The 26,988-nt window shown below is 39.4% G+C and overlaps 3 protein-coding genes across 9 annotated transcripts; all 3 read left to right on the top strand.

Annotated features, from left to right (window-relative positions):
* Positions 1–1,889: 1,889 nt before the first annotated feature.
* On the top strand, positions 1,890–16,025 carry arhgef5 (Rho guanine nucleotide exchange factor (GEF) 5). Of its 5 annotated transcripts, none has more exons than XM_067511651.1 (15): positions 1,890–2,428; positions 2,928–6,749; positions 7,370–7,415; positions 7,571–7,623; positions 8,336–8,703; positions 9,496–9,656; positions 9,774–9,926; positions 10,113–10,242; positions 10,344–10,418; positions 10,516–10,605; positions 12,141–12,283; positions 12,458–12,601; positions 12,702–12,772; positions 15,032–15,136; positions 15,258–16,025. In XM_067511651.1, exons 2-15 carry the CDS (start codon positions 2,948–2,950, stop codon positions 15,398–15,400), a joined length of 5,484 nt encoding a protein of 1,827 aa, XP_067367752.1. In that variant the 5' UTR covers positions 1,890–2,428; positions 2,928–2,947; the 3' UTR covers positions 15,401–16,025. The 5 variants fall into 5 exon arrangements, with proteins under 5 accessions (XP_067367752.1, XP_067367753.1, XP_067367755.1 ...); XM_067511652.1 differs by having other exon boundaries at positions 7,574–7,623; XM_067511654.1 differs by having other exon boundaries at positions 1,892–2,428; positions 2,928–6,086.
* A 401-nt stretch (positions 16,026–16,426) lies between these two features.
* On the top strand, positions 16,427–20,386 carry zgc:92606 (uncharacterized protein LOC100000242 homolog). Its single transcript, XM_067511668.1, has 5 exons — positions 16,427–16,614; positions 17,936–18,025; positions 18,939–19,017; positions 19,567–19,685; positions 20,112–20,386. The coding sequence occupies exons 2-5, from the start codon at positions 17,936–17,938 to the stop codon at positions 20,175–20,177; spliced, it is 354 nt and encodes a 117-aa protein (XP_067367769.1). The 5' UTR covers positions 16,427–16,614; the 3' UTR covers positions 20,178–20,386.
* A 537-nt stretch (positions 20,387–20,923) lies between these two features.
* On the top strand, positions 20,924–26,929 carry si:dkey-26c10.5 (uncharacterized protein LOC563797 homolog). Of its 3 annotated transcripts, none has more exons than XM_067511519.1 (7): positions 20,924–21,081; positions 21,332–21,430; positions 24,899–25,003; positions 25,277–25,408; positions 25,878–26,029; positions 26,113–26,210; positions 26,465–26,929. In XM_067511519.1, the coding sequence occupies exons 1-7, from the start codon at positions 20,994–20,996 to the stop codon at positions 26,589–26,591; spliced, it is 801 nt and encodes a 266-aa protein (XP_067367620.1). In that variant the 5' UTR covers positions 20,924–20,993; the 3' UTR covers positions 26,592–26,929. The 3 variants fall into 3 exon arrangements, with proteins under 3 accessions (XP_067367620.1, XP_067367621.1, XP_067367622.1); XM_067511520.1 differs by having other exon boundaries at positions 25,277–25,402; XM_067511521.1 differs by lacking the exons at positions 20,924–21,081; positions 21,332–21,430 and adding an exon at positions 24,614–24,804.
* Positions 26,930–26,988: the final 59 nt, after the last annotated feature.

Here is a 26,988-nt window from a genome sequence, read left to right on the forward strand (position 1 = left end):
ATGGCATTTTTTCTCTTGGTAATAAATGCACATTAAACGAAACTACCAAATGACCTTGGATTTGCCTTCATGGATATTTTGATCAGATGGTGGCACACGAATAAATAGTGTAAGAAGTCACACTTCACCACTGATGATGTCAATGATTCACTAGAGGGAAAATCACACAGCAAAATACGCACTGCAAAATATAAAAAGAATTCTGTATTACTCTAAAGCTCTCGTTATGTTTTGATCAAACTCTTTGGTGACCTATTGCAAATTCTACAACTCTAAACATTTTGTGAAATAAGTTATTGTTTTATAGTCATTTTTGATGCTGTTTAATTGTGTTAAGTTTTACTGAATATGTCATGTCACACAATATTTTGATCCCATCTTAGAAATGAGGTAACCATAGTAATTTTAAATAGCCTATGTATTAGTACCAGTTTATTCACTGTTTCATTTTTCATTAAAGTGATTTCAGTAATTCAGCATTTTTAAGCTAAAACACATGGCCACACACAAAGTTCCTTCTCGATACAATAGTCAGTACTCCAGCTGTCACCAAGAATGTGAGAACAAGTCAACTTTTAACCTGTTTAGTGTTTGATCAAACGCAAACAATGCCCCATTCGTCTGCTTGTAACAAAATTTGCACACTCCTAAAAGAACAGTTTAAAATGATAAGATTAAAGATGATCAACTCTGACACAGTAGCTTATGTGTCTTTTTGTTTGTTGATCCTGTTTGGTTGAAACTGTTGAGATTGAAATATACATCCTAACCTAACTTGCTATCATTGTTAGGTTCTTAACTAGAGGTCAGGCCAGAGGGAGGGCCGGGCATGGAAGAGGCCCCCTCAGAAATTCAATTGGCCATCCTTAGTTCCCCCCCCTACAAAAGTAAGAAGATGGCAGGTAGTTGGTTTGTGATTAAAACCGGATGTATACTCAAGCGTAAATTAGGGTTAAATAAAATAAATTATAATAAATAATAGTATCGGCATTAACTGCAGCTCCATAATTTTCCAGAAAAGGGTGTCATATACAGTGTGAAACACTAACCATTTCCCCAGCAGTATTTAGGACTGACAAACACATTGTCTGATTTCTCTGAAAGTTGAAAGAATCAGAATTTAGATTAATTCTTTAAATATTTTGTGGCAAACCCATTCTGAAATTCACTGAACACTCTTACTAAACTCTCCCTGCTTTCTGCTGGTTTTTACTTGTATTTGTTGTAATGTTACAACTAAATCTAAAGAGGTGGACAAAGATTAGGAGACACCTCTTTCTATGACACAATACAGTTCAATAGCATGACAAACTATAGTGTTTAAAATAACAATTAACTTGATCAAAAGGACTTTATCATAGGATTCTTGGTAAATGTAGGTAACTGAGTTAGAGAAAGCAATGTCAAGCCTGAGTGATGTTAATCATGTGCAACAAAACAAGGAAACCAGTCTGAAGACAGCATAGCTCGGTCTTAGTAATGATATATTTAATATATATATATATTATATATTTAATTTAGCAGATGATATAGTGTTGTGGTGCTTCAAGTCAGAAATTTCATGCCACCTTAGTACTCAATCAACATATTAATGAAGTCATTGTTGAAGAAATAATTAACTAACCACTCTTGTCACACGCCTCACTTTGTTCTCTTCCCTGTGATTGTTTTATCAAAAGAATCTGTTTGTGTTTTTGTCTGAGAATGAGGGGAAGTTTTAATAGGCCAGTGATCTCTTCTGTACTCCTATACATTCACTCAATTGTCCCTCTTTACATCCCCTCCCCCCATTCTTCTTTGCAGCCCTTACCTTACCTGGCCGTGTATTGTGCAGACACACCCGGCTACTTCATATCAGCCAATCACTGCTCCAAGAAAGACACACCAAGGAGGTGTACTTCCTGTGTTTCGTGTGAGTGGAATGGGGCAGGAGAGCAAGAACAGGGACTTGTCTTCTTTCTTATTTGCCACAGGGGGTCCATACAGGGATCACGTCAGAGGTACTTCAGTGGGAAATTGGACTAGTGGACAGACTGTGTTTTGTTTGATTTGTAGAGGGTCTCTATGTTCAACAACAGCGACCGAGAGGACAAGAGAGAGAGAGAAGTAGGAGGAGGGGAGAGATAAGTGTCAATCTGTTGAAACTTGTTTGGGAATTTAAAGAAGGAGGGGAAGGTGGGGAGGGACTGAAAGGAGGCAGCAAGAGGGAAAAGCAGGCAGAGATCAACCGTAAACAGTTTTCCATAAGAGTTGAAGTTAAAAAGAAAAGAGACATTTCAGAGTTCTTTGTTAAAAAGTAGGATGTTTGTCATTTTACCTCGACTATGGGAACGCATGGAATGAATTCTTATGTGTTGTGCAATCCCATGCTTTTGAGCTGAGCTGGATTGGAGGGGGGAACTGGATCTTCCCAGGATACCACATTCAGGTAAGACTCAACTATTTTTTAGTGGGCTTCAGATGCCCGCAGATTGATTGTGGTTTAACCACAACTTTGGATCTGGTGTAGTTTACATGTTACATGCCATGTGTATGTGTCACAGGCTATGCTTTCTAAGAGATGTCTTGTGGTATGCTGTGGCTTGCAGGTCTGTGCTGCAACTGTAGAAGTGTTATACCTTATCTCAGGGCTGCATCTTTATTTTCCAGCAAATTTCTATGCAACCAGATGTAGACTTAAAGCACTGCATGGCTCCTAGTTCAGAAGGAGAAGTGCATATATTTAGTATATCTGGTAAAATAACAGAACAATAGATTGAACACACAACTAGATTGTTTCAGATGTAGCAGCTACATGAATGGATTTACAGTAGTTTTCATATGTGCCAGTAAAAGTTTGTAGATCCTGCCTAAATTTGACCTGTGTATCAACGATTTGTCTCTGAAAGTGTCTTGACACAAAATTGATCTGTGCTACTCTGTTTTAGGTTGTCCAAATTGTGGTACTATGGGGACCAAAAGACCCAGCTGCACCCTGTTTGACACTGTATCTAACATAAACATGTCTGACCGCAAACTTCAGCCAGGTGGAAAAATCTCCCGGGATCCAAGTCCCAGACCAGCAATGCCTGCCCAGTCAGCACGAGAAAGAGACGGCAACAGAGAGGATGACTGGAGAAGGGAAAGACACATGGAGAAAATGAGAGACAAAGCAAGATACAATGATATGGACTCACAGGAGAGATACTATGAAAGAGATAGAGCTGCTGCACCTAGGTGGAGAGAGGGAGAAGGAGCGTGGACGGAGAGAGAGAGAAGACAAGAAAATGAAAATGGCAGAAAATTGAAGGCACTGTTGAAATTAAAGGACATTGAGAGAGAAACAGAAGGGGGTATGAAAAAAGGTGATACATTTCCTAGAATGACAAAAAATTACCCTGATCATGGGAGAAGAAAGATGTCCACTGCCACAACAGATGAAGAACTAGGGGAAAGGAGAAAGAGAGAATGGCAGAGACGAACTGAGACAGGTGACAGAGAAAGAGAGAGAGAATTGCAGAAAGAGAGGTACAGAGATAGAGAAAGAGATGAAATACACCGCAGGGCAAAGGAAGAAGGACAAAAGACTGCAAGAAGACCCGTAGAAGACAGGGAAAGATATCAGGAGTCTGATGCTAGAGATGCTAGAGATGTGGGGGATTGTTGGGACCAGAGAGATAGATATGCAGCTAGAAACAGAAAAAATCCAAGGCCTAACATGGGAGAGAGGCAGGGCAGGACACCCTCCCCACATAGACAAAGAGACAGAGAGATGGATGCAGATGGGAGGGAGAGAGTAAAGGCACAGAAGAAAGGGGGAAGGAGGGACACGAGGAGTGAAGGAGACAATGACGAGAGAGAATTAAGAAGGGAAAGAGAGAGAGACCATGAGAGGGAATACAGCAGAAGTGAGGATGACAACAAGGGCAAAAGAGTACGGGAGAGAGATTGCGATAGACAAAGATACAAGGAAGATGAGTGGATGAGATACAGAGAAAGAGAAGGGGACAGATCCAGGAGGAGGGGGGTGGAAAATGATAGGGAGCGATATAGAGATGTTGGGAAGGGAGCAGCAAATGAGGTAGACAGTGAGGGAGACAAATTGAGAGAAAGTGGGGGAGACTTAAGGGATGACAGAGCATGGCCAAAAGATAGGGGATACGATGACAGATACAAACAAAGGAAATACGGGGAAAGAAAGGAAAGAGAGAGTGATCCTAGTTGGGATGATACAGCAGAGAGAAGCAGTCGCTCCCAAAACGAGACAGCTTTTAGAGTGCCACCACGAGCCAAGAGCAGTGGAGAGTGGACCAGCGACATGGACAGTGAGACAAGATACAGAAGACACAGAGACAGTAATGAAGAGAGGGAACCAGGAAGGGAGGGCAGTACTGACAATGAAAAAGATGTAGACGGAAAGAGGGAACCAGAGAGAGCCCCTATAAGTCAAAGGAAGCATAAAAGAAGTGACAGGCATGAGAGCAGGACAGGAGAAATGACAGGCAGCGTGCCAGGGCAGAGGAGGATGTGGTTAGAGCCACAGTGGGGTAAAAATAGTAAAGAAGGATTTTTAGACATGGAGACGCACACTAGACACAGAGAAAGAATGAGAGGAGAGGAGAGGAAAATGGAGTCACAGGAGAAGTGGGTAAGAGAGGGGTGGAGAGTAAAAGAGGATCCAGATGACAAGCACTTGAACCAAAGCAGCTATAGAGGAATACATGGGGGGAGAAATGAGTACAGGGGCGACATTGAGGGTGAGACAGGGGGTGTAAGTGTAGATGGGGAGGACCTGGGGGAGGACCTGGGGGAGGGCTGGAGAGAGACAGACGACAATGGGAAGGAATATCTGTCGGACAGCAACAGAGGGACAGAAGGGTGCTGGCAGAGAGATGCAGAGGGAGAGAACATGACAGATAATACCGAGGAGGGAGAAAAAGAGGAAGAGGGTGGGAGCAATTGTTTGGTGAAAAGAGGAAGTGAGACAGGGTGGAAGGAAGAAAGAATGCTTTCAGGAGAAGACTTTGTAACTGTGTCCAGCGGTGGAGACGAAGAAGAAGATGAGGAGTTTCAGGACTGTCAGGAGTCCTGGGAAGGTGGAGTTACATGTGATGGCACCTCACCTCTTGAATGCAAAGAGTTTGTGGGAGATGAGGAGAGGGAAGAGGAATGGACAGTGTGGAAGGAGAGGAAAGTTGATGAGGAAGAGAAGGGGAGGGAAAAGCAGCCAAAGTATGTCTTCTGTGTGATTGGGCAAACTTTGCCTCTGTCACAACCTGATGGTATGTCATCCTCACCAGTTATTCAGATTGGATGTGTTGAAAGAGACGACCCAGAATTAGAAAAGGCTCGTCATTGTAGTGATGACGACACACAGCAACCAAAGGAAGACCTATGTCCAACACTGAGTGGAAATGATGAATACTTGATTATCAACAACCAGGACAAAGAAGCTGAGAGTGAGCACAACACAACAGGGGAGGAGAGTAAAACCACAGGAGAAACAACTGAAACTGATAGAAGATACAGGACCTCGCCAGTGCTTCAAATTACAGAGCCTGTAGAGAAAACCAAGAGGAAAGTGGACCCTTTGTGTGCGGCAAGGAGACAACTTAAAACAGACTCACAAACTGAAAGACTCCTGGTACATTGGAGGGAGAAAAATGAAGAACAAGCAGTAGAACAAAGTTCTCCAGTGCCCAGTAAAACTTATGCTGATGTTTGTTCTGAGGGGAATTTTGAACAAATATTGGAGAGGATAAACACTGGAGTCCAGAGGAGTCCAGAGGAGGAGGAGGATGCCATTCGGATACGAATGAGCAAGGCATGGACCATGTCTGAGGAGCCTAAGCGGCATTCCCAAGCTCCCCACCTTAAATGGGCCAAAAATGTGGTTTCCAACATCTTGGGACATTCAGAGGAAGATAGTGTGGATGAACAGTCCCAAGATGAAGAGCTGAAGGAGACTGAGGCAGCTATCAAGCTTGACAAACAGCAGGAAGAGGTTGCACAAGGGAATAGAGAGATTCCTTTTGTCACATTGACAACGATTGACCAGGACTCAGAGCCAGAGCTGGAGGAGGAAGATCCATTGGAGGGATTGAGAGGTATGAGGCAGAGTCAGGGTGACATGCATACTGACAAAGTCACATCTATGCATGACGACACACCTACACACACTCATACTGACACACTGTTAGGAAAGGAGGATCACAGAATGGACCAAGAGACTGAGCCATGCCGTCGTATTTCCTTAGAAAAGGCAGATTTAGAAGTGATAATAACTCATGAGACAAGTAATGAGGTTGTATTATCAGAAGTGGAAAACAAAGAATTCAGACAGAAAGAAACTGAGATGTATTTATCTGTAGGCAACACATTATACAAGCCCAACAGCTGTCCCATTCTTAATTATGAAACGACTTCGGAGCTCCTCATCCCTTCGAGAGACGGACAGAGCCAGGAGGTGGAATACAGAATGGATGAAAGTGAAGAAGATGTACAGGGAGAGGAGGCTGAAAGGTGGGGTACCACAGTGGAGGTGGGAAAAACAAGAGCAGGAGAGACAATTGACAGGGATAACAATGAGGAAGAGATGGTGGCAGAGAGCAACATAGAAGTAGGGACTCTGAAAGGCACCAGAAGTTTCCAAGATTTGGGTCCTGAGGCTCGAATACAAAGAAGGGGAATCCGTAAAAGCAAAGCTGGGAGGCCTGAAGAAGAGGACGGTGCTGGACGGGATCGCAGAACCAGAATATTCTCTACAACAGGTAAAGAAAGAAGATGGAGGACGGAAACACTGCTCATTTGCTCCATTCATATTTCAAAATTGTCATTTTAATCATTTAATCAGGTTGACGTTTTTTCAGACCAGGTCAAGCAAACAGCCCCTAAATGAATTTGTGTGTTTTTCTTTTTTCCTTCTAGTCACATCCTCTGTATTGAGTCTTTGCATTACTGTGTTGTTACGTCAACTACAGAATAGAAGATCTAAAAGGCTGATATCTGATTGTAGACACTAGACAATTTCCCTGGTCTGAAGAAACTATTTTACTTTTAACATGCGTCATGGTGTTGTGGTTACAGGTAGTGGGTGGAGATAAGTAGAGGTGGAGAAAGCAAGGGAAAACCTGAAGGGCTTGGTTTGGTCCTGCTTTGAGACATAAAATGTGAAGCATGAGTTTTACAAACACATCAGTCTCTCCTTTAACTCTTATTGTAGCAGGGTTAAGTTAACTAACCAAAACCCTGCTACGTATTTATTTATGTTTGTTTTCATAGGTTTCATTTCTGTTGTCGCTGACAATAGTAGTTATTTTGTTTGGGTGTTTTGAACTCAGAGGTATGTTGCTCTATAGCGTCAAGACAAATGGATTCTTTTTTATTCCAGATGATGAGGATGATATGTCCAAAAGCTGGGCAGGACCGGAGCTGAGGTGAGTGAAATAAGCTCATGTAACATTGTCAAATCTTGTGTATGTAATGTAGTTTTCCTGCACATTATAAACTTCCCGAATACATTTTACATTAGATGTTTTTTTTGTTATAAATTAATTGTTTTTCTCCTCTCTCTCTCTCTCTCTCTGCACAGTAGGAATATTTTAAGCACACTTGTAAGAAGGAAAAGAAATTCAAAGTTTTTCAGTGAGTATGACTGTTCCATGTCTTTTTCTTTTACTTTTAGATTATGAACATTTCAAAGGACAAGCACATCAACTAGTGGCTGTTTTTAACTATTTGCCTTGTTAAATCAATTACTTGTGTTTTTAATATATCTTTAGATTGGTAATTAGAAAATGCTGTTTAGGCAGGAGTGACATGCTTTCAGATAATATCGGCTTAGTCTGTAGGAACAGTATGACACAGTTGAGCATTTCCCTTCAGTGTGAGTCATGTGTGAATGCTGCCTGAATGTTTTGCCGTACACACAACACGCTGGTTTGAATACACAAATGAAAGAATATCTGTGTGCAGCTTACTGTTGGCGTGCACCATTTCAAATGATGTTTTAAAACAACCAAAAGTGGCAGCGGTTCTCTTGACCTATGATTCACATGGATTTTGCAAGAAATGGGGCTGGACTCTGGTTGTACGTGTATGTCTGTACAGGCCATAGACAGGTTTCTGCATGCTTTTATATTTCCCAGCTTCAGGGAAAAAAACAGCTGCCACTCCGACTTTGCATACAGACAAGTATGTGTAAAAGGAATTTCAAATGCAAACAACTCTAGTTGGCTAACACTGTTCATCTTCTTACTTCTGCCTTCTGTATTTTCAACCCTCATTTTCCTTTTCTCCCTCTTCTCTGTGTATCTGTCTTTCTTGCCCCGTCTCTCATATCCTCTGTTTTTCCCAGAGGGTGCCCAGCTCTACCAGCAGTACAACGAGGCAGCACAGAACTTGGAGATCCTAAGTCAGTCAGGCTCTGATGCCCACCCTCTAGCTGATGATACACACTTTCCTGCACCTTCACCACCTCCTGCCCGAAGACCCCTTCCTCCTTTGCCTTCTATACTGCACCCCCACTCCTTGATCCACACAGGCTCTTACACCAGTGTCAAAAGCTTGCCTGTCCCTGAGCCACCCAGGAGTGAAGGCAGGCCTCCATCTCCACGTCTATCTGTCTCACTCTCACAGGTGTCCACACTGTGGCGGGACTTGCCGGGGGTCAGGGACAGTGGTGAGCTGGAGGAGCTCACAGAGGACCAGAGACGACTGCAGGAGGTAACACGTAAAAAAATGTATATGATAGCATTCAGTTCCTTATAAAGCATGAAGGAGCTTGCCCCCGATTCCCTCGAATCATAATAAGCTGTGAAGGTTGTCCGGGCAACTTTCCCACGAATGAAGAGCATACCATCACACCAAGTCATTTCCACCTAGCATCTTTTTTATTGTATCTGAATGAAACATGCTAATCAGTTTCCGTTCAAAATGTTCCTGCTTGCTTCGTCAGAAAGTGAATTGCATTGCATGAAAACATGTCACTCTATCTTTCATCTACCTGGACACTTTACCTTTGTAATAAATATGAAAGCATTTTTTTAAAGGTTTTTAAAATGCATTCCACATTTCATTCTAGTTTTAATGATTTACTTCCCTGTGCTTATTTTACTGCTTTTAAGTGACAAGGCTGTTTTGGGATTCTTATTTACTCTCACATGATAGTGACTTTTGGGAAATGTCGCATGAATCAGCTTTTAACTGTTATTACCTCAGATCTCAAAACATTCAGACTTGCCACATTACAGAATAACCCTCCCATGAATCCAGCTCTTATTGGCAGGAGAGTGTCTGTTGCTGGAAGATGTAATTGCATGAACTTGTTTTAACTGGTAGTGTTTTTCTGTAAACTTAAAATCAGACCTCTGTCTTTCCTGGAACACTTCCACTCCTTGTGCAATCCATGTCCCAACGTCTGGATAACTGAAACCTTCTGCCTTATTAGCAATATTTACCATGTAGCTGTATGTTGTAATATTTCTCACAAATTTAACTTAATGTCTTGCTTTGTAGGTGCAGTTTGAAGTAGTGACCTCAGAAGCTGCCTACTGCAAGAGTTTGGATATTGTTGTTGAACACTTTGTCAAGTCCAAACAGCTGGGGGCACTATTGACCAATCAAGATAGAAACTGGCTTTTTTCACGGCTAGCAGACGTTCGCGCCATCAGCCACAGGTTAGGGATGCATAACATTTACTCAAGCAAGTTCTCTATGCATTCAAGACATTATTCCCCCTGCATTTAAATATATTTCTCAGGCTAAATAAGTTCATGAAACTTTATTTCTTTCAGTTTTTTGTCAAAGCTGGAGGAACGAGTGGAAACAGATATCATGTCCTTTACTGTGTGTGACATTATCGCTCAACACTGTCCACGCTTCAGGAAGGTTTATGTGCCCTACCTCACCAACCAGTCTTATCAGGATGCCACTTACCAGAGACTCATGTAAGCAAGCCAGTCAAGCTTTTGTGTTTTCTCCGTTAGAACATCATTCCAGTTGATGGATAACAAAACAAATTCATATCAGATTTCAGGTCTTTGATTTGATTTCTGGTTCATACCAACTGCAGCTGCTGTCTGTATTTTTTTAACATTATTTCTTTACAATTTTTTATTTATTTATTTTTTTAGGAATGAGAATCCAGGATTCAAGAGGACGGTGGAGAAATTAGAGAGGAACCCTGTTTGTGAAAGACTGCCATTTCGTTCCTTCCTTGTTCTTCCTTTTCAAAGAATCACAAGAATAAAGCTGCTGGTCCAGGTGTGTGCGTGTGTGTTTGTGCATGTGTGTGTTGCTCTTGATAGCATGTTCGGTCATGTACACCTCCATCTGACTTTGACGCACACACTGTTTCTGTCCAGAATATTGTGAAGAGAACAACTCCAGGTACTATACAGGCGACACAGGCAATCAAAACTTTGAAACTACTGGAGAAGGTACAGTGTGATTCCCATTTGACCTCATGTTAACAATATGAAAATTATATTCTTCATATCTTTATCTCATTGGTAATAAATCTCTATTCTCCCATAGCTGATCCAAGAGAGTAATGACAGCATCTCTCAGATGAAAAACATTGAGTCTCTGGTCTCTCTTAATGCTAAGGTGGACTTTGAGTGCAAGGTAAAATGTTTAAAATTACTTTTTTAGAATTTAATAAAATCTTATTGTCCAAATGATTAATTTCAAATAAACTGCAAGAAATCAAAATTTTATTTTACTTACATACATTACACACATATATACATAGTGCTGTACATACAGTCGCTTTGGGAAATATTTTGATCCTTTGACTTTTTCCACACTTTACTGTGTTTAAAGTTTAATTACAATTTAAAAAAAATACAAATATTTGCATTTTGTTCTAAATTTATAAGCTATTTTTTCTCCAAATTTATTAAAATTATTTCAAAAACTGAAATATAGAAAAGCATTCACACCCAGTAGTGTTGCTCCAAATTGTGTTTAGGTGCACTTCTAAAACCAGGAGCACAGCAGCAACAATTGTAAAATGGAAGTTTGGAACCCTAAGGACTCTTCCTAGAGTTGTTGGTCCTGAGTACCTGAGTAACCAGACAAGAAGGGCCTTGGTAAGGTGACCAAGAAAGCCATGGTCATGCTAACAGTGCTTGGAACTTGCCAAAAGCACAATCATCATTGGCTAGACTGAAGCCACTTTAAGTCAAAGGTGTATAAAAACCTGCAATGAGTCTGCCAAAAAGCATTTGAAGACTCGGAGAGAATGAGGAAACAACATTTACTGGTCTAATGAGACAAAATTAAACTTGGCAATTGGGCAGAACTCTGATCTCTTATCCGATCATCTGATGAACACAGAGTTTCTCATCTCCTGGCTCATACTGTCCCTGCAGTGAAGTGTGATGGTGGCATCTTGACGTTATGCTTCACAGCGGCTGGGACAAGGACACCGGACAGAACTGGAGTAAGAATGCCAAATAGGGAGGTCATTGAAAAAAGGCTGAGCCAGAACATATAAGACGTGAGACTAACGTGATTGTTCACAGCAATGATCCAAAGCAAACAGCTAAGTGGCTTTAAGGAACATATTCTGACTTTCCTTAATTGGCCCAGCTAAAATCGAGACTTCAAACCCACAGTGGAGATGAGTGTGGAGAGATCTGAAGATGCCAGTTTACTGACACTTTGCATCAAATTACAGTGTTTGAAATGATCTGCCAGGAAGAGTGAGGTAAACTGCCCAATCCTGGTGTGAGAGTAAAGGATTACTCAGGAAGACTCAAAGCTGTAGTTTCTATACTTTAAATTGTGGGGTTTCTGTTTTTTTTGTTTTTGCAATAAATAAATATTTATATTTTGTTCCGGCTTGTTGCATGTTGATTTAGTGGGTTTTTCCATTTAAAATGTAATTTACAATAAATTGTGGGAAACTTATAGGGTTGAGAGTTTTTCCCAAAGCTGACTGCAATATGTTTCCTGTGTTTGTAGCAATGTTTATTCAAATCTACAACATATTTTACATTTTTACAAAATTATATTTGGTGAAGTTATTAGCCTTTCCTGAATTTATCAAGGGTTTTCGCAGAGTCTTTATCAGCAAACAGAGTTTTCTTTGCCTTTCTGTCAAAACATAGCTCTGATCATGAGATAACATTTTCCCACATGTGTTTTTGTTATAGACTCTTCCTCTGGTCAGTCAGTCTCGGAGGTTGCTACGAGAAGGACCCGTCACTGAACTGATAGATTTCTCCATAAAGGACACTGAGAGGAATGCTTACTTGCACCTGTTCAATGACTTCTTGCTAATTTCCCTTCAAAAAGAGTAAGTCAATAAATATATAATTTTAAAATAATCTATTCCTCTCTATCATTATACATTTGCCTACATCCTGTTTTCCTCATTTTTGCAATCTTTTATTATCCTTTCAATCATGTCAGATTTATCTCTTCCTCCCTCTAATTTCTCTTATGCGCATTCGCTGTGTGCCATTTCCAGAGGAGGAAGATTTATAGTAGTCGACCACTCTCCTGTATCGTACCTGCGTGTAGAAAACTGTCGAGTCAAACTTCACACTCTCCACAAGAACCTGTTTCGGCTGCACATGGCACACAGATCCCTGCTGCTGAGGACTGACACACTGTAAGAGACTGAGACAGCGCATGGGATGTCTGTATTGGCTGTCACATCACAGTGTGAAAGAAGTTACAGAGGATACACCTATCTTTGCTTTTTTCTTTAGGAGTGATAAGCTACGTTGGATATCAGCTCTTTCCCGGCCACATCCTGAAGTAGATTTTTCTGCAGCTCAAGGTGAACTATTTATCCAGATGCTGTGTTTCTTCTTGTTGGTCATGAGCTGTGGCTGAAATCACTACTTTTTTTTTTTTACCTTATTCCCTACTCAAGTCAAAAATGGTAATCATCATTTTGTATTCAACAGCAATTGCAGATTCAGATCCTTTGTGTGTCTGTTTACATTTCATATAAGACAGGAAATCTGTTCAGTCTCTTGTTCTAAATTACTGTGTGTTGTGCATGAGGAGTCAGTAGGCTGTGCTGTCATTGTTCATTGTCTGCCAGTCTGATGGCCTGGTGGAATAAGTTGTCTCCGAGCCTGAGGCTGCAGATTAGCAGCTGAAATGGTCCCATGTGTTGGATGGCTGGGGTCTCTGATGATTTAACAAACTGATTGTTGTAAGGATCCTGGATGGAATAAAGTATACATGCACTGATAGTCTGGGATGTCTGTACAACTGTCTGAGCAGTTTGCAGCTCATAAAGATCCTCTCCAGTGGTTTTTCTTCACCATATGACAACTAAGTTATGGCTGTTTCTGGCCATGCAGCTTTAGTTCACAGCTTAGCATGTGAGTGAGGGCAGTGTGTATTGATTGCGTGATTCTTGTTTTGTGTAGATATCCATTTATTAAAAACTGAAAAGGGTAAATAGTAAGTGGAATTGTGTGACAGCTAAGACCTTTGATATGGCACTCAAAGTATTTGCCTGTGATGTAGGTGTGAGTAACATGGCTCCAGTCCGTATACGTTCTTTTGACATCAAAGTGATTCACGTTGCAAAAACAAAGCTTTCTACTGTGATATTAGTTTTAGCTGTCACATTTTTTTCTATTAATAATTTTTACACTTCCATTTTTTTCATTTAAAACCAAATGGCAGACAGTATGCACAGTGTATTTGGTGTGAAATTATGGGGGGTTTCGGAAAGCGGCACAAACAGACAAACTGGCACTGTTTGAAACGATGTCTAAGAAAGAAAAGACCCACTGTTGAACACTTCACGTTTAGTAGAGACTAAAATGACACTGCACCTGTACAGAGACGTGTAAAACACGTTTGCTGCTCTATTTAAATGTTGTATCCTCTGGAGAGTAAATGCTAGAATTTTTTTAATGCAAGGGATAGTAAATGAAGGGATCATTTCAGCCCAGGGATCCAACTGCAAAAGAAGCTGGGGAATGTAAATGAAGAGAACTGTCATTAACATCATCAGCTGTGCATGCTTTTTCTTTTCAGATCAAAATGTCAGCTGTAAAAAATAAATAAATAAGTCCATTAATGTTCATTAGCTCCTAGTGCCCAGTAGTCATTAGGAATTTCAATACAATGTGGTAGGCACTATTTGTGATAGATGAAGTGCAATTTTTTGTGCTATTTGAATTTGCATTGACATTTCTAGTAATGGACGCCTTATAAGGCTGGGAACTTTGGCAGTGTTTAAAAAAGTGTCAACGAGTTAGGGCTTCAAACAAAGCAACTACGACATCTGGTGGCTTGTAAAATGAATAGCTGCCCTTTAACATACTGAAACTCTGCAACACTTTAGTCAGATTGTCATACGCTAAACATGTAGAAGAAGTCTATGTCCCTTCAGGGGTCGCCACAGCGGAAAGTCTTCCGTTAGTTGATTTGGCATCTGTTTTTATGCCAGATGCCCTTCCTTTTGCAACCCTCCTATTTTTATCAGGGCTCGGGACTGGCACCAAGGTTGTGCTTTGTGGCTGGCAGGGCCATATGTGGTGGGGTGGAATTTGAACCCACAGCCTTCTGCATCCCAACACAATGCTCCTCCACTGAGACACCAGGCCCCCATGGTGCAACTAGACATTAATGTCCGTTATGAAATAGATTAGTATGCAATGTGACTGTGGAGTTTTAGCTTTTGCTCGAATTTTGTGTGCAATTATATGACCCATAATTGTGAATGTGATCTTTTTTTCATTTTACTTATTTACTCATTTGCAGTATTATAAATGATATATCCTATGCATACTCGATAAAGAGTTGTGATCTAATCAAGAGAATTTTGTTTGGAACTGTGCTGCACTAAACATGTCACTAAATGGTATGTAAAATGATGAAAGTGAATGCACATTAACATCCTGAGTGTGAGTGGTTTGTGCAGTTCAGCACATTCCTGTGAAAAGATCTAAATAGCCCAAATAAATGAAAATATGTCAGAGGACTATGGGTGTTTATAGCAGCTCCACGCTCTGAGCGTGTTGTATTTTGACCTCTAACTGTCGGTTTGACCTCTTTTTTTTCCATACAGATTTCCCACAGATGCAGTGTATCCGGGCTTTTGTTGCCCAGCAGCCAGATGAGCTGTCATTAGATAAAGCTGATATCATATTAGTGCACCAAAAGAGTAGTGACCGTAAGTTCATCAGATCACCCTTTTCATCACTGTCTTCCTAAAGATTCCTTAACCTGTAGTTTTTACTGGAAAACTACACTCTACCTTATCTCTTTTGTGATGGGTTCTTTTCTTTTCACAGATTGGGTAGAGGGGACCAGACTGCTTGATTGTCATCGTGGATGGGTACCCGAGACCCATTTGGAAACCATAAGCAACCCTAGAGTCCGACAACGCAACCTGTCAGATGCTCTCAAACTTACAACAGCCACAGCTGCTGTTTGAGCCAGACACTTGGAGTGGGACTGAACAGAGGGACATCCTAGGACCACCAAACAATAAGACTCTTCTCTGTCTATGCAAAAACAAACAAAAAAAGGGATTTGGATTGGATCACAAGTGAGCATTGGACACTTGGTACTTCAAATGGAGATTTTTGTCGTTAATTTGTTCACAAGAGTGCAGTAACTGGGATGGTGTGAGAATACATCTCAATGTAGCATCGGCTGTTTAATAATAATGCTCTTCAGCAATGTATGAACAGCTGAGGCCTGCCCAAAAGTTATTTAGGACATTGTGACTATTTGCTGTTATCTACAGTACTTTATAAACATAAATGTGTTTACAGTTATCGGTTCACTATTGTCTTAGAGGATTATGTTCAAAAGGAATTGCATTCCTACAAGAAATACTATTTTTGGAATTTTGTTTTATTTTTATTTGTTTATACTGAACTGAATAGATGATTTTATTGTCTTTTAAATTGGGCCCCTCCATGCAGGAGAGGTAAGAAATATAATTCAAAATGTACAGAGATAATTCAAATATGTATATAACTTTGTTGGTTACATAGTGAGGACATTTCAAACCCTTCATACCATATGTTGAAATTAAAAGACATTTGCACATATGCAGGCGTTGCGAGTGAGTTTTTTGTCAAGTGACGTTTTGCTCATGCATAAACATACCTGCCGACACCTTGAACATCAGCAACGACCTTGCACGTTCCAGCAGGACTTGGACAGAACAAATTGAAAGGTGGCTAGGTCTGGGGAATGCACGCTAGGCACGTAGCCTGGGCGAGGCCTAACTTTAGGCGTGACCGTGCGTCGGGCTGGCCAAGTATCTGAAAAGATTGAGTATATGTGGCGTCACTCAAACAAATGGGGCCATAACAACTGGATATGGACACCAACATTTGTCCAATGAACGCACAGTAAACACGCCCTTGACTTTCCTTGAAGGGACGCGTTCAGCTGTCAATCCACTTGCTCGTCTCTGATTGGTCACTGCTTTTGTAGGCGGGGTTTGCGGTATTTGTTGTTTTCGTTCAGCAGCCGCACAAGTAGACATCTTTGAATTTGATCGTATTCCCTTCCGTTAGGATTACATTTTAAGTAAAAATTATTTACTCTTGCGGTTCCTTACGGCCCAAGGGTCCATTGTATTACATCTGGATCTTTCCTGTTTTGAGTGTAACTTTCTTGTCCTTTTCGAAGGTACGTTCACTCTGATATCTCGTAGCCCTGTTAGCCGTAAGTCTAGTTGCTGCTGTTGTTGTAAGGTAGCATCGTAAACAGCTGATTTTGGGAAACCGGCAGGAAAACTACCATTACACGTTGGCTGTATGACAGTTGGTTACATCCAGCTATTTGTGTCATTGGTTTGACATATTCATTTCAGAAGGAAATGTAGCTTACCGTCTGCATTGTTTCAAACAGTGACGTGGACCCACAAACCATGAACCCACAAAGAAGTGTAATCGAAACCAAAACAATGTGTAACAACAACATCAGTCAATTTCATTCGACTGATAGTGGTCGCTGTCAATAAAGGCAAATTATGTGGATGCTTTTTTTTAAGCGACAGCTTTTCTCCTCCACCCACTGTTATCTGTGTACAACGCTTCAAGCTCTGTTAGTTTTAAACAGTGGGGTTCAGAAATATTTCCAATTTAGATATTTTAGGGTTTCTTCTGTAACTTTACAAAGACATATTTGACAGCATGAACTGTACATATACATTTGTTACCATGTAATTTATGGTATGCACTTACTATACGCAACGGTTTTCTATCAATTCTGAAGAGCAGCAATTTTTAGTCTTATCCAGAAAATGAAATGATGGACTGGTGTCACCCTCAGTCTTAGGTCCTCCTTCATAGGCACTGCATCTGAGCACTGCTCTGTTGGATCGAGTGTTCTGTTGTTGTTCCTGGAACCTGTTGGAGCTTTTCTTCCAGTTTAGGAGTCATAGCCCTGTATGCCTGTATGATGCTACCACCACTGGGGCTTCTTTGGCCTTTACTTTCTGCATCCTCTCTAATTCTTTTAGTCTCCATTTCTTCTCCATTTCTCTTGATGTTGCTGTCCCTTGGAACCGCTTTGTGTGTCACCACTTCCTGTTTACTGTCTAACACTGCAATGTCTAGTTGGTTAGCCAGTATTTTCCTGTCTTAGTCCTATAGGATCTTTGCTCTTTTGTTTTCTATGTCATTCTGAGGAGCCTCCCACCTGGACTTGGAATGATCCAGCCCATACTCTGCTAACATTTTCCTGTACGCAATGCAAGACACTTGGTTGTGTAATAATTTTAGGCTATAGCCTACATCCACACTTGCATACCACAGTCTTTACCACTATAAAACACTTGATTAAAAGATGCTTCTTCTCTAGCAACAATGGTGTACTCTTGAAGCACAGTATCACTTGACAGAATGTGCTAGTTGTTGAAGTCAGCGAATGCTCTTTCTCCTTTGTCTAGTTGGTAAATAATGCTATTGTGAGTGAATTCATGATTGTTTCTTTGTGTTGTTTTCAGATGGGTAGTCACTACCAGCGCTCAGTCCCACTAGAAGTAAGGAGAGCAGAGGGAGAGAGAGTTCGGGCCAAGCATCCTGACAAGATACCGGTACATATGAGAGCTGGTTTATAATATTATAACATGTTACATTTACTGTAACTGATCTTTCTCAGATCATTAAGTTACACTGATCAGCCACAATAGTAATACTGTGGTGGTCTTTATGATGTCATGGAGAAAAATGATCAGCATGGCCACTCTAAACAGGGTGCTGCTACATAGCCCCATACACAACAAAGTGTTATACACTGTGTGCAGTAAGTGGTAGAAGTACACAAACTCAATACTCAAGTAAAAGTCCAAGTAGTGGCCTAAACAAATTCTCTAGTACAATTACTACTTCAAATCTTTTACTCAAGTAAAAGTAATAAGCAGATTATTTAAAAAAAATTCCAAGTACAAAAGTAAAAGTACCCAAATAACAAACAGTGTATTTTAAGCAAAACTCATTATGGTAACTATGGACAAACATGTACAGTAATTATTAAAAAATAAGAGTCAAAGGTTACTGTTGATAAAGGTGGAGCTGAGTCTAACCACTTTATGTGCTAATAGGCTGTTAACCCATAATGATAACTTAGAATTTGTGGCTGATCAGTGTGTATGTGATAATGACAGACATTTAGACATGTATTTAAAATTAGTTCTTTTAAACAGACAAGTTTTCTGAGTTTCTAATGTCTTCAACTAATTTTAACTGTAAAGTAATTGCGCTCTTTGCAAAGACACGACCGATTCTGTGTTTATTCAGCTTAGAAATATTGTGTTTGTTGATTTTTTTGTGACTTTGTTGAAGGTCAGATCACATGTCAGGATCAATTTATGCAAAAAACTAGGAAAATGCAAACCGTGCCATTACCCTCTCTTGTGAATGTATTTCTTCTGTAGAATTTGGCTCATGAATACGAGCTGTTCTTCTGTTATTAAATTTAATTTATGCTTTTTTTTTTTCTTAAACCAGATTATTGTAGAGAGGGCCCCAAGGTCAAGAGCTCCTGAACTGGACAAGAAGAAATACCTAGTGCCCTCAGATTTAACAGGTGTAATACACAAACACATGCCAGTCTTTAGAAAAGTTCTTCACTTTAACTTTATCAACTTGATAAAGTTCAGGCAAGGTTACATAAGCCATCTTTGAATTGTATGAGAACAACAGTAATGTTTTCTAATACTGATGGACCAATCAGAGTGACACAGTTTTTGACAGCACTAAAAGTCATTAAAATGCATCCTCCGCCTAGGTTCCGTAGTTTATTGGAACACTTAATACTAACATTAATGGTTTTAGGTCCATCTTGGCTTTTCCTGTTTTGACAAGTCGATGTCTGCTGTGTCTGTTCAAATTCAATTAGACAGTAGTTGTTGTTTTTTTATTATTATTACTTAAAACTTTATTGAACTTTACCAAATTACAACCCCTCCTGGAGGTAGAAATAGTAGAAACAGTAGTTGTCCTAGCAATACACATATTGTTTACTCTCAGTTTACTCCCAGCGACCTGGTCGTCTCTCACTGTTTTTTTTCCTTGACATAAAATAATACAACTGTGAATGACTTTCACTCTTTGGCTCTTTGCTTTCCTGTGTTAGTGGGCCAGTTGTGCTTTCTGATTCGCCAGCGTGTGTCCTTGAGACCCGAAGAGGCACTCTTCTTCTTCGTTCACAACTCCCTCCCCCCATCCAGCTCCCCCCTCTCTGCTGTATATGAGGTAACTGCACCCATTTTATGTTTACACAAGGAGCACTCACACTCTCACTTTTGTATGAATTGCATGGCTTACTGCCTTAAGTGTGTATACTGTTGGAATTTGTGAATTTCCTTTTCAGATGAATAAAGTATACCTCTCTCTCTCTCTCTCTCTCTCGCTCTGTCTCTCTAAAAAATATATAAATTACTGACTATTTTGCAGTAACATGTAGTCATTCTGAAAGTGATATTAAAGACCAGAAGTTGAAGTGTTGTAAAAAAACATTAAATTGTGTAAATTCTTGACTGATGTTAAAATTTCAAAGATGTTCTGTTTTACTTAGTGCTTATTGTTTTTGAATGGTCACTCCATGTACATACTCCTAAGTACTCAATGTAAATTAAGTGTTTATGTAAATTATGCATTTTTCTCTGATTTCTATACTAGGAGCACCACGAAGAGGATCTGTTTCTCTACATGACCTACAGTAATGAGAGCGTGTATGGTGCCTGAGGAAGGACGAAAGACTGGAGATAAAGACAGAGAGGAGAAGAGGAGAAAAAGTGATATAGTCTTCACAACCATATTATTCTTTATGATATTAGTTTTGATAAGTACCTACAGTACATGATAGAAGAAAGGCTTTGAACAAGGATAAAGTGTCAGTATTTCTGGGTTGAGCATAATGCTTTTTATTACACTTATGTTGATTCCTTATTTGTTGAAAGAAGAAAGAGGAAGGGTGAAAAAAAAGAGAAAGCACCGTGAACGGAAGGTATTTAAAAAAAGTTGAGAGCTCTCGTCTTTCTCTGTCATCTGTATTTAATGCAAATAGTATTTTTTTTTGTAAATATCCAAAATGTTTCTGGAAATAAAGACAAGAATAAAAAAAATGGTTCTCTTTTTATTGTGTGGGTCTCCATGTGCAAGCTGTGGTTTTATATGAAAGAAATCACAAATGTTATCAGCATTTATCAACATTTGTAGAGTTTTTATTCCATTGAAAGATGTGATAATGTCTTTATATATCAGGCTCTTACACAGTGTAAAGTTGTTGTCACACATGTGCTCTTTGTGTGAGGCTATGGAGAAGGGAAAAGACAGGATAAATCATTATGGGGAAGTTTTCTCACTTTACTGACAATATGAGTCACTGGATACTTCAAATTGTGGGTTTTACTTTTTTAAAACCATCCTGACACAGTTTTTAATCAGGCGTTCATCTTATTTGTGACAAAGGAGGTTACATAACGTCATAGTCAGTTGACCAGCCAGGACTGAAAGACTTCCCTGGTAAATCGAAAGTTAGTCAAACAGAATAGAGTAGACATGGAGATGCAAGAGATCCCCCCAGAGAAGGAAGAGAAGAAAGAAGATGAAGGAGCAAGTGAGTCAGCCCTGAAAGTCAAAACTGAAGGTAAAAGGTCTCACTAAATCAGGTCTTACTTACAAATACAACGCTTTATTGTGGAAAAGAAAATTATGTATATACCTTGCAGGAATATTTTTTGACAAATATTTCCACATTGCTTCATGAAAAAGTAGAATGCATTCATATTAATACAAGATTTGAATTTATTTTATTTTAATTTAGAATACATTGAGTGTTTGGATCAATTTGCAGATGTGTCTTTTTAAACAGTGTCTGTATTTTTATCCTGCTTTAGAGGAAGCAGAACCAGAGCACTACACTAAACTACGAGCTCCATCTGAAAACATCTATAGTGAATCTCTTTATAGTGGTGGTCCACTTATAAAAAAAGAAGGTACATTTTGTTTTATTAATTAATGTTTGCACTGTGTTTAATTAACAACTGACACCCCTAGAGGCAATGTGTTTTGGCTTGCTTCTAAGCGCACCTGTGTTTCTGCCAAAAATATTACCAAAGTAATAATCAACATAACATTGCAAACATTGTTTAATTGCATTAAAGTATTTCTTAAAAACTAAATTTCGGTTCAAAGATAAAGAAAGAAGAAGCTTTTTTTGCTTAGTTTTGCAAAAAGACCACAGTTATTATTCATCATTCTGGCTTCCAATATTGAAATTATTGCAATAAATGTGAATTTTGTGACGCATATTTCTCAGAATGCAAGGTCTAAAAGAAAACATGAAAAGAAGAAACAAACTTACGAAATGTTAAAGCTATGTAAGCATATTTGGAGAAAGCCAAAGGTTTGACTCAAATAATGTTAGAGATGATAAACTAAAGGATATTTACTATTAAGAATCAAATATTAAAGTTTAAACCCTCAAATTATATTTCTGTCACTTTTCTATTATACAATCATGTGATAATTAAGGGACAAGACAGACAAACAATATCAAAATCAATAATCGGGCAGATTTTATATTCAACGTCATGTCAATAGCAACAGTGATGATGGAAGACACTCAGGTGAGTTCAGATAATGACACAGAAGTTTTTAAACTGCATGTCAACTCTCGAGTCTAGCTCCACAAAGAGCAGAATTATCAGGTAGGAATGGTTAAAAATTAAACTGTTTATAGGAAGCAGGCTTTGTAGATAAGTTACTTCAATTAAAAGGTAGTGTACAGTTTAGTAGGTAAGTACACAATAAAAGTTTAGTTCAAAGGAGTAAACAAATCTCAACAAAGAACAGTCAATGTCCAGAGAAGATAATTATTTATTTAATATCGGATGAGAACAGAGCAGAGTCGAGACAATAAAAGAAAAGTCCATGGATATAGAACAATAATAAGCAGGAGCAAGCAGAGATGAAGTCCAATTAAAATAAAACAAACAGGAAAAGCAGGGAATGGAAAGAACATATAGAGACATGTAACTGAGAAAACAGTTTGGCAGGAAACAGGATGATTTTTAAGGCTGAAGTGATTCACTGGTAAATCAGGGCAGGTGCATAAGGGGGCTGGAGACACTGGGTAATCAAGACTGAGGTCGTGTGTGTGTGCGTGTGTAAACCAGGAACTGAGGGCAAAAAAAAGGGATCTGTTACGAGAAGGAAAAAGCAGGAACAAAAAACCCTGAACAGAAAAAGAAGACAAAAAAACAAAAAAAAACACAGGAAATAGTTTACATATTAACAGAATATAAATGCACAAAGGCACATTTTAACAATTTTTCTTTGCATGAATAAACCACGAAAACAAAGTTAAAAGTAGGGCAACAACTAACAACTGTTTTACAACAGAAAAACAGACATTTTTCTGCTAACCAGTTAAATTACAGACATAAGTAATATCTGTATTGTATGTAATAAAGCTTGTGTCCTTCCTAGTAATAAGGAAACAAAGTATTGGAACATGTTCTAAATCATTATTGACAGTGGTCTAATAAGGAAGAGAACTAAATATGATTTATTATGTTATTATGTTTTCCAGTGCTTTAAGTCAAAAGTTCATGTACAATCAGCTTTATAGATATTGGGGCAATTATTGTTTTTTTGGCATTTGGCCTCTGTGCACCATCATATTGAATTTCAAATGAAAGACTTAAGATGTCGTTGAAGCCAAGACTTAATGTCACAAAAGTGTGACATTAACCACAGTTAATGTTCACTGCTCACCTACAATAGGTTTTTTTTTAAAAAACAGTTTCATTCTCAGGCACGTCTGTGTACAGACTAGCACTTTGTTCTCTTAATGTCTGAATGTTTACCAGTCTTTAAGTCTTAAGTGCTTTATTGCTTTTATTTTGTAATGTGGCACCCATGTTTAATATTAGAGGAAGAAAAATAGAAAGAAATAGCACAAATGACTGTTTGTGTCAGTCTTCTCATAGTCCTCCTTTTCCTTTTCCTCCTTTTTGCAGAAGGCCTTGATATGTCGTCTTATCTTGTGCAACATTGGGTCGTTTCTGTCCTCAACCCTGCAAATGTGACAGACTAAACCAACACTTTAAAAAAATTCTATTTTTTTAACATTAAGGCAGATAAATGCATTAGATTTATTGCAAAAATAGCACAGAGTGTGTTATTCAACATGCTAAGCAAAGCATAATACAGTAAGTGCAGTAAAGCTACAGAATTTGAAAGTATTTTCTTTTCTTTAACTTGTTAGAGTAAGTTATCAGCCCTTTGCCTGCAAAGGGTTTTATTAGAAGAATGACACACATTTGGTTTATTTTTGAGTTTTAAACAACAGAGAAGGGGCGGCTGTATCTCAGTTGGTAAGGCAGTCGTCAACGGACCACAGGCCCAGTGGATCCTTTCCCGGTCCTGGCTATATGTCGAAATGTCTCTGGGCAAGTCACTGAACCCCTAACTGCCCATCCCTAGCTGTGCAGCGCCCGGTAGAAATTGGGGAGGGTTGCGTCAGGAAGGGCATCCGGTGTAATAAAAAAACTGTGCCAAATCAACATGCGGATAATGATCCGCTGTGGCGAACCTGAACTCACGGGATAAAAGGACAAAAAAAAAACACACCAGAAAGGGAAACACTAGAGTATCAAGCAAAGCCTGCTGGGATCATTCCTTTGTAACACAAGATTCTTCATTTTAGTGAACAAGTAATGTTTTAAATTTAGAAAGTAAAGTAATTTAGAAAGTAATGTTTTAAATTGCATCACAGACAACTATGTTTAGTCTCTGAACTGTGTACAGCACACACACTGATTTTAATTGGCGTCAAAAAGTAATTCCTATCTGTTGTTTTGGAGTACAGTGCCTCCAGTCTGATACTATCTGCCTGTGTTTGTTTCAAACACATTCCTGAAGAGAGAGAGAGAGAGAGAGAGAGAGAGAGAGAGATAGAGAGAGAGAGAAAGAGAGAGAGAGAGAGAGAGAGAGAGAGAGAGAGACAGACAAAGAGAGATACAGTGAAGACTTTTTGGGAGATTAAGGACAAGTGGAACACTGCTTTTCATGAATAATTCAATAAACTCTGAAGGCCATATTGCTATGGCGATGCAACATGGGGTTGGCTGGGGGTGGAAGGGGGGGGGGGGGGGGGGGGTTTAAATCTGCACTCTTGTGGGCAGAAGTGCGTCAGCAGTACAGGAAGACAGAGCAGGGATAGGGTAAACAAGCTTCCTCACAAATCCTAGCAAGCGTTTCTACATGTATATCAAATTCTGTCGCAGTTTTGGTGAGGATAAAAAAGATGAGGCTAAGGAAAACTTGTCATCCAAGCTATCCGTTGAACTGGAGGGAGAGAAAGGTAGGCCTGGAGGTGCTTTTTAAACCTTTGCGATGATTGTTGTTGTGGTTGCTGAAATGCCTTTCTAACAGCTGGTTGATGTTTTGGTCCTCAGGGAATCAGACCCCGGGAATTGGACGTCTGTACCGTGCAGGTTGTTTTTTCCTCACAGTAATCTGCCTGGTCCTGGTACTGGTCGTTATCATCCTCAGTGTGAAACGTGAGTATCTGCAGCCATGGATCTCTATTCATGTCAGTGCTGTAACAAACCTGCAATTGGCTGCGTTGTGTTAGCAACAACAAAGCTGATTTCACTGGCAATGCAGAAACAAAACAAAATGAAGAATCAATGTCAGCAGTCACCATCACAATGTTTTAGCTCCTAACAACAGACGATATGCGAATACAAAGTGCGTCTCATAGCACTGCTGCAGCCTAATAGAGGGCACTAATCTTTTGTTCACATCTCCTCCCACTGTGCTTTGACTTCTAGTGCAAAATGGATCCACAGGCTGCCCAGAGAAACAGGAAAAAGCCAAAGCAGACAGTGGAACTCGCTCTCTTACTCCAGACTGCAGCTACGAGCAATGCCAGGCTCACCACTTCATTCAGCCCAAACGTGAGGGTAATTTCACATGAACAAAAAAAAAAAAAAAGATGATAGAAAGTCTAGACCAAGCAGCCAGATCACTGAATGAAAGAAAACGAAAGCACCATGTTTATGGTAATAGTTCTGCTTTCCTGGTTGCCAACAGGGTTTGCCAGACAGAGGAAGTTAGTTCATATGGTTATTTTTGGAGAACTGAGAAGATTTTGTGTAAATTAAATCAAGATTCAGCTGACTTTTATAAACTTTATTATTTTCTTTTAGACTTATTTCCTGGTTAAACAAGGATATACAGGCATACATAATTTTCACATATACATAAATCTGAGAAAAACTAACAAAAAAAAAAAAAAAAACTACAAGGAAAAACAAAGCCTGGATTTTAACATGGAATTATTCAAATAAACTGTAATTTAGTATGTATTTGCAAATTGACCTTTTTTCAAACCTTTTTTAACATTTTCAAGGTTTCTCTCTCTCTTTCCAGATCTTGGCTGCCAGCAATGTGCAAAAGGCTGGCTGACTTTTGGACGATCCTGTTTTTACCTGTCCACTTTCAGGCTGAGCTGGGAGGAGAGCCAGAGGAACTGCACCAGTAGAGGAGGGTCTTTGGCTATCATCAACAGTCAGAGTGTTCAGGTCCTTCCCTGACCTTGTAGTAAATATTTGTGGTAATAAAAATGGTTGAGATGTTTTGTGTAAACTGTTGCTCTGTCTTCTAGACTTTTCTGACCAAGGTTGGGAGGCTCAGTTACTGGATCGGACTGAGATACAATAGAGACAGATGGGCCTGGGTCAATCAGACTGTGCTGCAACGGAGGTTATTCACCTAATCACCTAAACAATCAACAAATCAACACAGTAATAGATAACTGATTAAATGTTGAAATGTGTAATGGTCTCAGCTGTAGATAGCAAACTTTATATTAGTCATCTTTAGGTTTTGTATGCTGTTAATAAAGTGCTCTCTGAGTGTATATTTCAAAATAAGTAAATAATCTAGGATAAAAGTGAATGACCACAATATCTTGCGATCACTTGTTAATAGTCAGTATTTGTTTCTATTGTTTGCAGTTACTGGGCAGAACATGAAACAGCAGGGGACTGTGGGATCTTGAGCAGTGGCGACCCACCTGAAAAGAACTGGTCTAAGGCGTCCTGCCAGTTCTACTCCTACTTCATCTGTCAGTTGCAGTACTGACAGCACCTCCCTCATTCACAGAACAACGAGCAAACCAGTGCTCTATAAACAAGCTTCTTCTCAATAACACTTCAAACAGTTGATCTTTCCACTTTCCACCTAAATCAGTAAAACACATTTTCAGATAACAGATGTTATAATAATAATAGTTTTAATATAGTTAGTTTTGTATTTACCACTTAGAGATGTTCAGTCTGATTTTTATTAGTTGTTGTGTAGCACAATTTGTATTCTAATATCATGCTGATAAGTTCTTATAAGAATGGATCGGAGTTCCTCTTTATGATTCAATGTACTGCTGTACAACTGCAAAAAACAAATAAAGGCCAGTGAGTATATTTCAAGTTTTTTCCTCATATAAAATTTCATGCAACTTCATACACTCGATGTCTATATT

This window comes from Channa argus, chromosome 7, assembly GCF_033026475.1.
Source record: "Channa argus isolate prfri chromosome 7, Channa argus male v1.0, whole genome shotgun sequence".
NCBI classification, from domain to species: domain Eukaryota; kingdom Metazoa; phylum Chordata; class Actinopteri; order Anabantiformes; family Channidae; genus Channa; species Channa argus.

Excerpts from the sequence above, each read along its gene's own strand:
- zgc:92606 (XM_067511668.1), top strand. The coding sequence starts at position 17,936 with ATGGGTAGTCACTACCAGCGCTCAGTCCCACTAGAAGTAAGGAGAGCA. Across the intron at positions 18,026-18,938 it reads AGCATCCTGACAAGATACCG|ATTATTGTAGAGAGGGCCCC; the intron begins GTACATATGAGA and ends TTCTTAAACCAG. Across the intron at positions 19,686-20,111 it reads CCCTCTCTGCTGTATATGAG|GAGCACCACGAAGAGGATCT; the intron begins GTAACTGCACCC and ends TTTCTATACTAG.
- si:dkey-26c10.5 (XM_067511519.1), top strand. The coding sequence starts at position 20,994 with ATGGAGATGCAAGAGATCCCCCCAGAGAAGGAAGAGAAGAAAGAAGAT. Across the intron at positions 25,409-25,877 it reads CATTCAGCCCAAACGTGAGG|ATCTTGGCTGCCAGCAATGT; the intron begins GTAATTTCACAT and ends CTCTCTTTCCAG. Across the intron at positions 26,030-26,112 it reads TCAACAGTCAGAGTGTTCAG|ACTTTTCTGACCAAGGTTGG; the intron begins GTCCTTCCCTGA and ends TCTGTCTTCTAG.
- arhgef5 (XM_067511651.1), top strand. The coding sequence starts at position 2,948 with ATGGGGACCAAAAGACCCAGCTGCACCCTGTTTGACACTGTATCTAAC. Across the intron at positions 8,704-9,495 it reads ACCAGAGACGACTGCAGGAG|GTGCAGTTTGAAGTAGTGAC; the intron begins GTAACACGTAAA and ends CTTGCTTTGTAG. Across the intron at positions 12,284-12,457 it reads CTAATTTCCCTTCAAAAAGA|AGGAGGAAGATTTATAGTAG; the intron begins GTAAGTCAATAA and ends TGCCATTTCCAG.